The 13,291-nt window shown below is 38.5% G+C and overlaps 3 protein-coding genes across 4 annotated transcripts; 1 reads left to right on the plus strand and 2 right to left on the minus strand.

Moving 5' to 3' along the window:
• The first annotated feature begins 1,379 nt into the window (after window positions 1-1,379).
• LOC125190330 (formin-like protein 1) lies at window positions 1,380-7,034 on the plus strand. Of its 2 annotated transcripts, XR_007170901.2 has the most exons (5): window positions 1,380-3,254; window positions 3,345-3,547; window positions 5,193-5,437; window positions 5,955-6,824; window positions 6,905-7,034. XR_007170901.2 is itself a non-coding variant. In XM_048087606.2 (4 exons), the coding sequence occupies exons 1-4, from the start codon at window positions 1,624-1,626 to the stop codon at window positions 6,753-6,755; spliced, it is 2,880 nt and encodes a 959-aa protein (XP_047943563.1). In that variant the 5' UTR covers window positions 1,380-1,623; the 3' UTR covers window positions 6,756-7,034. The 2 variants fall into 2 exon arrangements, 1 of the variants encoding a protein (XP_047943563.1); XM_048087606.2 differs by having other exon boundaries at window positions 5,955-7,034.
• Window positions 7,035-7,221: 187 nt separating this feature from the next.
• On the minus strand, window positions 7,222-9,496 carry LOC125190332 (Thioesterase/thiol ester dehydrase-isomerase superfamily protein). Its single transcript, XM_048087607.2, has 5 exons — window positions 9,005-9,496; window positions 8,655-8,832; window positions 8,065-8,534; window positions 7,748-7,876; window positions 7,222-7,512 (listed from the first exon to the last, which is right to left on the minus strand). The coding sequence occupies exons 1-5, from the start codon at window positions 9,389-9,391 to the stop codon at window positions 7,363-7,365; spliced, it is 1,314 nt and encodes a 437-aa protein (XP_047943564.1). The 5' UTR covers window positions 9,392-9,496; the 3' UTR covers window positions 7,222-7,362.
• A 1,927-nt stretch (window positions 9,497-11,423) lies between these two features.
• BIR1 (BAK1-interacting receptor-like kinase 1) lies at window positions 11,424-13,124 on the minus strand. Its single transcript, XM_048087608.2, has 2 exons — window positions 12,971-13,124; window positions 11,424-12,309 (listed from the first exon to the last, which is right to left on the minus strand). The coding sequence occupies exon 2, from the start codon at window positions 12,234-12,236 to the stop codon at window positions 11,568-11,570; it is 669 nt and encodes a 222-aa protein (XP_047943565.1). The 5' UTR covers window positions 12,237-12,309; window positions 12,971-13,124; the 3' UTR covers window positions 11,424-11,567.
• Window positions 13,125-13,291: the final 167 nt, after the last annotated feature.

The following is a 13,291-nucleotide window of genomic DNA, read 5'->3' on the forward strand; positions in this document are numbered from 1 at the left end:
TTGTAAAGGGGAAATATCGACGCAGTATTATTGAGAGTAATTAATTTATGTCGAATTAATTCCATTTCATTATGTTATTATTCATATACTAATTGGAATAAAGGAGTTATTTCTTCGTCTCTTTCTAGCCTCCAAATTTAATAATTACTACATAACACCAATCGCATTTTTTATTTGCTAATTTTGAATTCTCAATCAAGATTTGCTATAAAAGAATACAAAATGATCTGTATCACGTTCACGTCCACATCTACCACAACAGGATACTATAAATAAGCAACTTAAGAAAAAGTTAGGGAAAAGGTTAACAAAAAAAAGCTTATGAGTATATAATAATAACGATATAAGCCATAACCTAATTAGATATTTCCTTAAAAGCTGCATGCTTTGTTCAGTCTGCAAAATGCATCGCCCATTTTAACCCAATTATTCTATAAAGTTAAGTTAAAGTGCATTCAGTATTTTACCACAAGTAATTTCACTCACAAAAGTTGTGCTGTTAAGAGAAATAATCTATGATGTAGGAGCATAATTCAATTATGATGTTTCTATATTATAAATGTATTTTGAGGCCACAATTTAATATGCAAAAAATGTGGGATGTTTTATTGTCTCGTGATATGTGCCTAGATTTAGGCCAAAAGGTCAGAAGTAGAGATTGTTCTTATATTGCGTCGCATAATGGGACAAAAGAATAAAGTTTATTATAGTAGTTGTACAATTATATAATTTGATCATTGGAAAATCAAAAGAGAAAATTATTTAGGAACCTTGAATGAAAACAACCACAGTAGTTTGGGATAAAAAAACGAGTTGGTCGGTGGTTGTGACCATTATGTTTTGATTGACAGTGCAAAAAATAAAAAATAAAAAATAAAAAATAAAAAATAAAAAATCGAATTAGTTTCCCCTCACCAAATACATCGAAATTGCATTGCAGATGCGCTATTTTATGTGTGTTGTTGTTATATGAGGACTAAGTGATTACTCGTGGACTGTAATATTTAATCTTGTTTTTTAAGTTAATTATATGTTGACTGTGTGTACGTAATTTTTAGATTGAATTAGTAAGTACTCTGTGGGTGAATTTTGAAAGAAATTAGTCTTGGGTCCGTTTCAACTTCAAGATGGTTGGTTGTGTAACTATGGGTAACTTTAGTGTCGGTAGGGAATATGATTAAAGTGGAACGACATTTTTATTTCTTTAGATGGAGTGGTAACAACTTATTAAGATACTAATAATGGTAGTTACGTCAGCCTCTTTGGACGTAGAAGGAGCACAGCTAGTCTTAGCTGGCTTCGTTCATTTCATGCAAAAACATTAGTCCTTTCCTAATTCATTTACTTATTCATTAATTATTCCTATACAATTATTTACACTATCTGTATCTCTTCCTTTCCAATTTCCATCCCACCTCTCACACTCTCACTCACTCTCATCTCACCGTGTTGATGTAGCTTCTTCCTCTCTCTCTTTCTCTATTATCTCTCTCTCACACACGCAAGGAGAGCAACGCGGATTGTGTGTGTGTGCAATGTGACTGGATATTCTCACATTCATCCACCCTCAAATCTCGCATTTACTCTCTCCCTCTCTCTCTCTCACACACACAAGAGAAATCAATGCGCATCTTCAGCATCCTCCTCCTCCTCTTCCTGTTATCCTGGCTGAGCAGCCCCTCAGCCGCCGCCGCCGTCCACCGCCGCCGCATTCTCCACCAGCCATTCTTCCCGGAGGATTCCCCTCCCCCAGTTGAGCCCCCCACCCCTTCCCCACCGCCACCACCCACCCCCAAATACCCCTTTTCCACTAATACCCCCAACAACACCAACACCCCATTCTTCCCCTCCGATCCCTCTCCCCCACCGCCCCCCTCCCCGACCTCCCTTGCCTCCTTCCCCGCCAACATCACCTCTCTCAACCTCCCCCACTCCAAATCCAAATCCGCCTCCGCCAAGCTCATTGCCGTCGCTGTTGCTGCCGTCTCCGCCGCCGTCGTCATCCTCGCCCTCGCCGTTTTCATCCACTTCCGCAAGCGCAGGAGATTCGACAGATCGTCCGCGCACGACCACGCTAAATCACATAGATCCGACAGCACAACCACTGCCGCCTCCACATTCCGCGGCGCTCCTGATAACCGCCACATTCCGAAGCTTCAGAGGCCTTCACAGACCAGCTCAGAGTTCCTGTACCTCGGCACTTTAGTCAATTCACATGCTGCCGCCGCCGGCAGCGGGGGCATTGCCTACAATGGAAGCATTAGCGCCCCTGCCGACAATCGCACTTTGAATCCGAGGAAAATGGATTCGCCGGAGCTCCGCCCTTTGCCGCCGTTGAACGCGCAGCAGAATTCACGCAGGATTTATCGGAACAATGCTGACGTGGCGTCGAGCAGAGATGATGAAGATGAAGAGTTCTACTCTCCCAAGGGCTCGTTAAACGGTAGGGAAAGTTCGATTGGCACCGGATCAGCTTCTAGAAGAGCGTTTGCTGCTATTGATGTGGAGAATTTCAACGGCTCGACTTCGAATTCCTCCTCAACTTACTCTTCTTCGGCTTCCGGATCGGGCAGGGGCTCTCCGGCAAGGTCCATTTCGCTGAGTCTTTCTCCAGGAAACAGTTTGAGCCCTAGGAATTCGATTCCTAAATCGCCTGACCTAATTGAGATTCAGAATATTGCACCGCCGCATAGGCAATTGACGTCGTCTCCTCCGCCGCGAGATTTGTTGAGTAAGGAATCCGCATCTCCATCGCCGCCAAGTTCATCATCGCCGGAGAGATGCTCCAGGAGAAGCGAAGAGTTATCTCCGCGGATTTCGAGTTTCTCTGATCAGAACACGGAATCCCCGGTGAAAATCCGCATTCCAAAACCGCATCCACCTCCACCGCCGCCGCCTCTTGTTGTTCCCTCACGTTCAGCAGCTTATGTCCCCCCTCCACCACCTCCGCCACAGGTAGCAGGTAAAGTCTGGGATAGTCCGAGAACTCCAGCTCCACCGGCCAAAAATCTCGTCACCAGACCACCATCCATGGCTACTCCGTTAAGACCGATGGCGGCCGAAAGTCCAACATTGATTTCTCCTATGGAATTACCTAAAAATGTCACAGAAAGTGTTGAGAAGAATACTGAAGATGTATTGCGGAATGAGGATGCTACTCCCAAAACAAAATTGAAGCCGTTGCATTGGGATAAAGTGAGGGCGAGCTCCGATCGTGAAATGGTGTGGGATCAGCTGAGATGTAGCTCGTTCAAGTATGGTCACTCTCACTTTTCTTGAAAGATATATGTTCTTCTTTGTGATTTTAACTTTCAGTTGAATTGATGGATGTTCATTGAATGCAGAGTGAACGAGGAAATGATCGAAACATTGTTTGTTGCAAATGCTTCGAAACCAACTCCAAAGGAAGCAACTAGGTGGAGTGTTCTTCCGACTCCTCGCCAAGACAATAACCGGGTTCTTGATCCTAAGAAGGCGCAAAACATTGCAATCTTGTTTAGGGCGCTAAATGTCACGGTAGAGGAGGTTTGCGAGGGCCTTATGGAAGGTACTCTATTTTAACCTCATGTTTTCTGTGATTTTAACATTAGTTACAGCCTTTCCTTACACCATCTAATCATAGAGGATATTTATTTCATGATAGCCTATGAAAGTTGTATGTATCTTTTGGTTTAAGCTAGGGGGATGGTGGTAGTCATGCACTACTCTAAATACACACATACACACATTACATATAGACTAAAGTCCCTTTTTGGTCCATAATATATGGCGATTTTTTGATTTTGGTCCAGAATATTATCTTTTGAATTATTTGGTCCGTCACAAATAAAAATGGGTCACATTTAGTCCAAAACTAACAGAACTGTTAAAATTTAACAATCAGCGATTTTTATATCGATTTTGACCAAAATTAGATGAGATTCCTCTCCTTTTATCCGGTTTCTAGTCGAGCTCACGTCTTTGTCTTCTTCTTGAGGAAGAGCAAGAACTCATCAATCTGGATAAGCACCTAGCATGAACATGAGGGTATATGTATATAGATAAGCACAATCTGCAGTTAATTGAAATAAAAAGGAGAAAAGACTGTTTCTGGGGAGAATTGAGAGAGAGGATTTGGGCGGTTGCTTTTGTGGAACAAAAAGGAGAAAAGAAAGAGAGAATGGGGAGCACAATCTGGACAGAAAAATTGAGAGAGGAATAGAGACAATCTGGAGAGGAAATGTCTAATTGCAGACGGTTGCCGGAAATGTCTAATGGCGGATATGTGCCACCGCCTTCAGAATTCGGGGTATAACAGTGCAATTTGCAAATCCAAATCGAAGAGATCACCCGATATTCCTTCAGGTAGTTCAATTTTTAATTAACTGCTATGAATTGAGAAAAGAAGTAGTGCGGACATTTGGGGGTTTGTTTGGTTGATGCAGTGGAGCATACGTTTTTTGATGTAATTGAGGGGTCGAATTCGAAGAAAGAAGTGAGGGTGATAATCGAGTTTAATTTCAGAGGGCAATTCGAGATGGCACGAGCAAACGAGGAGTACAAACAAAATGGTGAAGAAGCTGCGGGAGATATTCGTGGGGAAGATGGAGAGGCTAATGGCGGTACTGAAGATTGTGTGCTGGCAGCGATTTTTAACTTAATTAAACATAATTATTAACTTAATCCGGTCAAAATCGATATAAAAATCGTTGACCGTTAAATTTTAACAGTTCCGTTAATTTCGGACTAAATGTGACTTATTTTTATTTGTGACGGACCAAATAATTCAAAAGATAATATTTTGGACCAAAATCAAAAAATCGCCTTATGTTATGGACCAAAAAGAGACTTTAGTCTTACATATATATATGTATATTTATATATCTGCCTACTCTTTTTTGCCAAAAACTTGAAATTGTTGAAAGTTTTTTTTTCTCTTTCTAGCACTGCAATTCCACATAGCAATATTTTGCATCCAGATGCTTGTAATGCTCTGCAATCGAAGTTGGCTTGGAATGAGTATTAGTTTTTCTTTTTGGCTGGCTAAAACTGTAACTTTTGAGCCATTAACCATACTCATAATCAGATTAATGCTAATGAAAGAGAGCGAAATCCCATAGAGAAATAGTATGATATTATCCGTCTCTGCTCTGTGCTTGTCTTTGAAGATCAACCTTCTTCTTCCTAATTAACTCGTCTTGCTTTTCATCCAGGCAATACTGATATTCTTGGTACTGAGCTTCTTGAGAGTTTAATGAAGATGGCACCAACTAAAGAAGAGGAGAGAAAGCTAAAGGAATATGAAGATGTTTCGCCAACCAAGCTTGGCGCTGCTGAAAGATTTTTGAAGGCAGTACTTGATATACCGCATGCTTTCAGAAGAATTGATGCAATGCTATACATATCAAATTTTGAATATGAGGTGGAATACCTAAAAAATTCATTTGCAACATTGGAGGTATTATTTCACTCAATCATCTGCTAGTTAGACTCATATTACAGATTTTTGGCAACAAATGTAAAAAGTAAAACGTAAAGAGATTTAGCTTGACACAAGTATTGAAGGAATGTTACTCCCACCATAGCTACAGTCTGGACTGAGATTGTCTGCAGGAGCTCTCCATGTCTTAAGAAAATATATATCTTTATGTTTTTTACTAGAGTCCTGCTGGTATAATTATATCTTTCTCCATTTACTTCATTAGTCGCCAGTAATAATAGGTTCTCTGGATCTAAACACTCTCATCAGTAAGATGTTATTCTGCTAGATAGAGGCTATATTTTTTCTTGAGACCTGGGTTGATTTTAATGTCATATAAATGCTAATACCTTAGCTATGCCAATTTAGTTCATCAACTTTCTCTGTGCTGTAACAAGGAAAGGCCTTTTCTTTTAACATTAGATTAATTATCTGTAATGAAACCTCAGTAGTTCATGCAGTTGTTGTGTTAACTTAGAAGTTGTTGATAATACAGGCAGCTTGTGAAGAATTGAGGATGAGCAGGATGTTCCTCAAGCTTCTTGAAGCGGTGCTGAAGACTGGAAACCGCATGAATGTGGGAACAAATCGGGGTGATGCACATGCTTTCAAACTAGACACACTCCTCAAGCTTGTTGATATCAAAGGAGCAGATGGGAAGACTACACTCTTGCATTTTGTTGTTCAGGAGATAATAAAAAGCGAGGGTGCCCGTCTATCTGGTGGGGGCCCAACTGACAATGCTGGCACAAGTGATGATGCCAAATGCAGAAAGCTTGGCCTCCAAGTTGTTTCTAGCCTTAGTGGTGAGTTATCAAATGTAAAGAAAGCTGCTACTATGGATGCAGAAGTGCTGAGTAGCGATGTCTCCAAACTTTCAAAAGGAATTGGAAATATATCAGAGGTTGTAAGACTGGTCGAAACAACGTCCTTGGAGGGTAGCAGCAGCAGCAGGTTTTCCGACTCGATGAGCAGCTTCATGAAAAAGGCGGAGGAGGAAATTATTAGGATTCAAGCCCAAGAAAGCGTTGCTCTGTCTCTTGTGAAGGAGATCACCGAGTATTTCCATGGAAACTCAGTGAAGGAAGAGGCCCATCCTTTCAGAATTTTCTTGGTGATGAGGGACTTCCTAACAATTTTGGACCGGGTTTGCAAGGAAGTTGGAATGGTAAATGAAAGGACTGTGGTGAGTTCCGCCTACAAGTTTCCAGTTCCTGTTAACCCAATGCTACAGCAGGTTGTGGGGGGTTTCCCAAATAAACGGCCACACTCTTCCTCCGACGAGGAGAGTTCTTAGTTTAGCTCTCACATGAGGTGGTGGTGGCATCTTCTTAGGTTTCTGGATGGTGCCTCCCAACCTTATTAGGTACTAGCATATTCATTTTAACCATTTGTATTTATTATATAGATGAATGTAAAAGATTTTGAAACCTTCATGTGTTACAGATATACACCAAGAAAATCTTCCAAGCCATATAAGGCCTCAGTCAGTCAAAGGTTGATGTCTGTATTTCTCTGTAAAAAACACTGGTTTTCTGAATTCTTGCTGTAAATAAGCATGGTTTCTTGAGAGGTATTACTTGTTTCTTGAGATAAGTTGCTTTTTTAACTGCTCGACATAATCTTGCTCAATACAACTTTTTGATGCATAGTTGCATAAAATTCATCTGTAAATTTCTGAGCAATTTGGATATAGTAAATAATGAGACTATATAATAGTAGTAGTATAAATTAAGATGTTTCATACGTATAAAGTAACGCAATTTGATGTAACTCATGTCCTTTCTTTCAGTGAATAAACTGAAACATGATAGAAGTATTACATAGACATGAAACAATTAAAGATACAACTATTCCCCCTATTGCAGTAACGCAGCAACCATTTGTATGATTTCTTGATTAAATCATGAATCCAAAGAATCAGCATCGATGCGCTCAATGATTCTGCGTGCTTCCTCCTCTGTTGCAGGAACCACTTTTCTGATCCTAACTCCATTGTTCTTAGCCTTTGCCTCGTGTCTAACGGTGAATGTGAAGTAAAACCTATTCGACACCTGCATCAGAAACAACCAGAATTGCCATTTAATTGTATTTCAGCCGACAGATTGAAAACTAAATTATTGGACATGGTAGATGGGGGGTTCTTGTTGAACATGTAAAATCATTTTTAGTAAAAATAGAAGCAAATGTGATTTTTTTTCAGCCATGAGAATAACATTTGCTTGCAGCAACGTTAACTAGTCATTAAACCCAGGCAGTTAAGCTCATTAACCAGAGGAGCAAGCATACCTCACTAGACCTTAACTCTGGCCTCGTAACGTGTGCCACAACTTCCACATTGATTAAGGGCTGATCTGAACTCTCGCTTTCTGTATACAATACACAAGACTTGAACCGCAAAAAGTCTCCAACATCCACCTACATTACCAACACAGAGTAGCTTGCTCAATAAGGACTAAGAATGTGTTCATGGTGTTAATCAGTGAAGCGAGGTTCTTGTAGAATGTAGATGATTAATTTTCAAATGCCAGCAATATCTTTGCTTCTTGCTTTACATGAAGTTTGTCTTGAAAGCATAATAGATAAGAGGAATGCAGTTGTCTTACCGGTCTAAGAAAATCAACATGATCAACCTCAAGAAAGGATGGCATCATTCCTGCAAAAACATAAGCCGTTGAAAAGGCTAGCTCAAATGCTCTATGCATAAGAAACCCTCCAAATATGCGGCCATGAATGTTCCTTTGCTGTGGCTGGCAGATCAAGGAGTTCTCCAGTCGAGTTTCTCTAAGAAGAATACTATCTCTATCTGCTAAGGCAGGCATGTCGCAGAAGATCCGCCCTTCGGCTAGTAATGCTGCAACTCTATTAACCCCTCCATTCTCAATCGCCTTCTCATGGCCTTTAATCTTGCTCTTTCTCAGTCTATTTCTTGCTTCTGCTGCTTCGTAAAGTGACTTCTCGCGTTCTGTTTCTGGAATCAGTCGGTTCACTGGAGCAGCTGCGCGTGTCTTGTAGTCACGAGCCACAAAAATGAACGTGGCAGTGAGAACGACCGAATCAGTCGCTTCAGCTGATTCTGTTAGAGGATAGCTTTATGTTAGTTCAAACTAGTAAAACTCCAAACCACACAAGCACAATTAGTAAGTACTAGGAGTAGTATAATTTGGAAAGGCAATGAATGGTGTTGAAAGAATACGAGTAGGAGGCTGTGTAACGTCTAGCTGAATCTCGATAGAGGATCGGCCAACCCAGGTAACTGCACCGGAAATACGCAAATCAATATCAACACTTATCGGCTTCTTCAGCACCATCTTGTCGACGGAGGCAGTAACCAGATACAACGGTCTAGTAGTGCTGTCATCGTCTGCGCAGTGCTAATACAAAATGCATGTCAAAGAACAACTCACAATCCAACTTCAATTGTAAAAGTAATCATCAGATGCAGGAGTGTTGTGATAATTTATTGTAATTATAATGTCAATAGTGTTGGAGTAATTGTAATTACGAATGAATTATTGAAAACAGAGGCAATAACTTAGTCAGTACCTTGACAGAAATGGTGCCGGCCAAAGCATCGAGATCCTCAAGCAGCTTCCCAATCCTGACCTCATTGCAAGCATCCCTATACTGCTCCCTCAAAATGAAATCGGTGGAGAAGTTGTAGAGGATAGTCATTCTGCTGCGCGAAGGGGTTTTGGTGAGCAATTCACTCTGAGGGGGCGCATCGAGTGGGGGATCGAGAAGCCTCTCGAAGGTTTTGGATCTGGTCTCCCAAAGAGCAATCGTGACTGGTGAATGGTACATTCCTGGCCACAAGCTGAGGGGCTTTTTTGTCATGGAGGAATCGGAATTGGAATCGGTGTCGTTGAATGGGGAAAGTAAAGTGGAGAAGATGTGGATCGGAGTGGTGGGAGAGGAGATGGTTTCTTCCATTGAATTAGCTGTGGAATGATGGAGAAGGTGAGCAGGTGAAGAAGCGTGAGGCTACTGCTTATTATTCCATCTTCCTTCTTTCTTCGTTGACTACTACTTTCTCCTCTAGAATTTATTCCATCTTTCAACGTCTAAGAAAATAAAAATAATTTAACTATATTTAAACTTTCTAAAATAAAAAAATAACTCAATTATTACAGAATTGAAGGAATACTATTTCGCATTACACCAATTTGACCGCTAATGTTATATTTGGTGTTGTTTGTTATGTTAGCTTATCACATAAGATAAACATGCATTAAACGAGTCTGGTATAACATAGTGGATTGTCCATATACTAATGATCTAAGATCGAGTAATAGAGATGTTGATATTAAATGCGGTATAGTTGATGATAAAGAGGTCATTGATATTAAGTGTGATGCTAATGAAGTTATCGATGCTAGAAATTACTATTAATGTTGCAAAGAATATTTGTTAACTTACGTGAAATAACTAATGATATTAAGATTCAAACATACTAAGTTAAAGATGTTTATGGGTCGAGTTCTAAATAAAACAAAATAGAAGTTAACATAGGTGTTTAATAGAGTACTTCTTTTGTCTCATGTTACTTGTACTTTTCTATTTCGGCTCGTCTTAAACTATTTAAACTATTTATATTTTAAGTAAGAAGTGAGATATTTAATTAATATATTAGAGTTAATTAAGTATTTCCTTATTAATGATTTCTCATTGCATTTAAAACACTAATTTAATTACATTAAAAATTAATCCCAAATTTATGACCTAAAATTAAAAAGTGCTAGTAATATGAGACGGATGGAGTATAATGTTATGCTTATATATTTAGAAAATAATGTCTAGATGAATGTTAAATTATTTTGAAAATGTCTTGATTAATATATATCTATATGGTATTGGAATTCTGAATCTTAAATTGGATCAATCACAAATCTTGTAGTGGATGTTAACCTCAAGAAATTAAGAAAGAGAAATTCCCAAGATCCATAGGAATCTATCCGGACAACTGGTTGGATAAAGGATAAAAACTAGTAACAAAAGCAATTAGCTTTAGGACATTATTTGGAATGTTTACTCTGATATTTTTTCCGGAAAGATTTAAGTCTGTCAGGGACTAGCAACCAACAACATCGAGGAAACCTGCCTTTAAATCCCATGTTGGGCAATTTACTATCCTTTATTTTGTTGTCATCGTCCCATTTCAATTCCATAGAATTTTAATTACTACAATTCAATTCAAATTTCGTGTATCAAACTAACTCTAAACAAATTTTGGCGAATATACAATGTAGATATTTCATACTCCTCACATTTATTAAAAATAAAAACTCTTTCTTTTTGGCATGTTTCTTAAAAATAGAAACTTTCCATTTTAGGAAATCGACCATACAATCCACTACACTAATTACACAAAATTTTCTCCCCCCTATCTTATTTTGCCCATTTATTCCTTTCATCTCTCTTACTTTGCTCATGTATCCTCTCAGTTATTTTCTTTTATCAATTTTGCATTAAAATTCGTGTCATTACAAAAGTTTTTATAAAGGGAGTAATCAATATATCAAAATCAAGATCTGATCTTAATTTCACTTTCATTTACTATGAGCAAAACTCCATCATGTAGAAAATGATAGATCAATTTAGCATACGGCATGATCCTCATCGCTTGTTTGATGAATGACAAGGAATCAATTAGGAAAAAGCCATAAGACTTGATTACATGTGGATGAATGATGCCACAAACTGGATGGAGAAATTGTCTGATAAGTCGTGAGATAGATTGAATGATGCCACAATCGTGATAGCTCATTTGATAAGTTAGATAAAAGTATCAATAAATTGAAAATTCAAGATAGTTGAAACTTGAAACTCATCGTTATGAATATCATCTTAAAAGATCAATCTTTTTAGTCCAACAATGAGGCGTTTATTTTGGCAAAGAAAATCATAAAGATAAGGATAAACAAAACTTCAAGAAAATAAACTTGAAAATTGAAAGGAATTAAAGTAAAAGGAAATCCTAAGTGGTAGACTGAGAGAATATCGAAGCCAAATAATATTAGTCAATAACTTTCCATCTACTTATTATAATTAACTAGGAAAACAAATAAACATCCGAACAACTTAAGGACCATGTACACATCAAGTATGGTTAACCTTCGAGCTTCCTACAAGGAGACAAAGGACCTCCACAGAGTCCAGAATTGTTTGCGTAACTTTGTGCTGGGATATGAGCATTTGCGAATGTGGGAACTTGTCCACTCAATTGATTATTTGCCACACTAAATGTCTTAATCCGTGTGAGCTGGTTGAGCTGAAGGGGGATTTGGCCAGTCAAATGGTTGCTGTCAAGTCTCAGGACATTCAGGAATGAGCAATTCGCAAGATCCACAGGAATCTCTCCGGATAACTGGTTGGAAGAAAGATCAAGACTAGTGATAAAACCAATTAGCTTTGAGATATCATTTGGAATGTTTCCTTTGATACCGTTTCTTGAAAGATCTAAGCCTGTGAGGGACTTGCAACCAACAATTCCTCGAGGAAAACTGCCCTTAAGTCCCATGTCCGACAATCTGATATTCAATATCTTGTTGTCATCCTGGTGCCAGCATTCGATCCCAACCAACTTACAGATAGATGTTCGACTGTTGTTGCTGAAATCCCATGACCCTAAGTAGCCCAATGGATCTTCCAGGGAACTTCTTATTGCTCTGAGGCAATCGACATCATTTTGAGCAAACGAGCCAAATGTTTCAGTTAGAAGCAACCAGACAAGAATAGTGATGAAGCCAGATAAGATTCTCATTGATACACCAACCATCAGAAATCAGCTACGAGAACATAAACCGGTTCAAGATTTTTGGGAGACGAATCACTTCATTTTATAATTGGATCTGTTGTAAATAAAAAAGAACATGATCAAGACAAAATAATGCACCAACCACCAAGAATATAGCAACTTACTACTCTATAATCCAGGATAAAAGTTGAGCAAATAGAACTTACAACAAACCACTAAAAATTGTACACTTGTCGATCAAGTTGAAAGCTGAAGTGGGAACTAACAACTTATTAATGCATATGAATTTAAGTGCTTATGGCTTGGGATCATGATTGTGTAAGCAAAAGCAATCCAATACTATACAAAGAAATTGGTAACGCAAAAAAAGAAAGAAAGGGGACATGACTTCATCAATAGACTATGTTTACTCAAACCTATAATCCATTCTTCAACATTAACAAAAAAAAAAAAAAAAACTTAGGAAAAACAAATTCAACAAGAACCGAAAAACAAAACAATAAACTCCCAAGCTAGTAAAATTCATATTCCCAGGAGATTAAACACCACAATTAGTCATCAAGATATCAAAAGCGTTTCACCAATTAAGTAAACCCTGAATTTCCTACTTAACTCCAAAATTAAAGAATACGAAAAAATCAAGTCTTCTAAGTCTGCAGTTGGAACAACCTCTACAGCAATAAACAAGAAATAAAATAAACAATCACTACAAAGAGTGGAGATTGGGCGAACAGAAAAATTAAAAGTAAAAATACCCGAAGTTTATGGGATGGTCTTCGTTGTTAAATAGATAGGATTACAATTATGATAGTGTGAAATTGGAGAGAAATATAAAATGGTTTATATAATGGATTGAATCTCTCACTGTTGAGTGGCGGGTCAAATGTGGTGTGCTGACTAAGTGTGACACTCTCCAACTGGGATAGATATTCCATAAATATTCATTGACTACGTCGTGAGACTTTAGCCTCGGTGTTCGATGCCTACGTTCTTGACATAAAATTTTAAGAAGAGTGATTAAATAGAGTAGTAGTAATTAGTAAGAAACGTATAATTAAGTATTTTAATAAGAAAAA

The sequence above is a fragment of the Salvia hispanica genome, chromosome 5, assembly GCF_029641045.1.
Source record: "Salvia hispanica isolate PSC_SH4W2 chromosome 5, Shi_PSC_v1, whole genome shotgun sequence".
Lineage (NCBI taxonomy): Eukaryota > Viridiplantae > Streptophyta > Magnoliopsida > Lamiales > Lamiaceae > Salvia > Salvia hispanica.

Coding starts and splice junctions, on each gene's coding strand:
- BIR1 (XM_048087608.2), bottom strand. CDS start 12,236: ATGGTTGGTGTATCAATGAGAATCTTATCTGGCTTCATCACTATTCTT.
- LOC125190332 (XM_048087607.2), bottom strand. CDS start 9,391: ATGGAAGAAACCATCTCCTCTCCCACCACTCCGATCCACATCTTCTCC. Junction 8,833..9,004: donor CCGGCACCATTTCTGTCAAG/GTACTGACTAAG, acceptor ATTTTGTATTAG/CACTGCGCAGACGATGACAG. Junction 7,877..8,064: donor ATGTTGATTTTCTTAGACCG/GTAAGACAACTG, acceptor TTGGTAATGTAG/GTGGATGTTGGAGACTTTTT.
- LOC125190330 (XM_048087606.2), top strand. CDS start 1,624: ATGCGCATCTTCAGCATCCTCCTCCTCCTCTTCCTGTTATCCTGGCTG. Junction 3,255..3,344: donor CTGAGATGTAGCTCGTTCAA/GTATGGTCACTC, acceptor CATTGAATGCAG/AGTGAACGAGGAAATGATCG. Junction 3,548..5,192: donor TTGCGAGGGCCTTATGGAAG/GTACTCTATTTT, acceptor CTTTTCATCCAG/GCAATACTGATATTCTTGGT.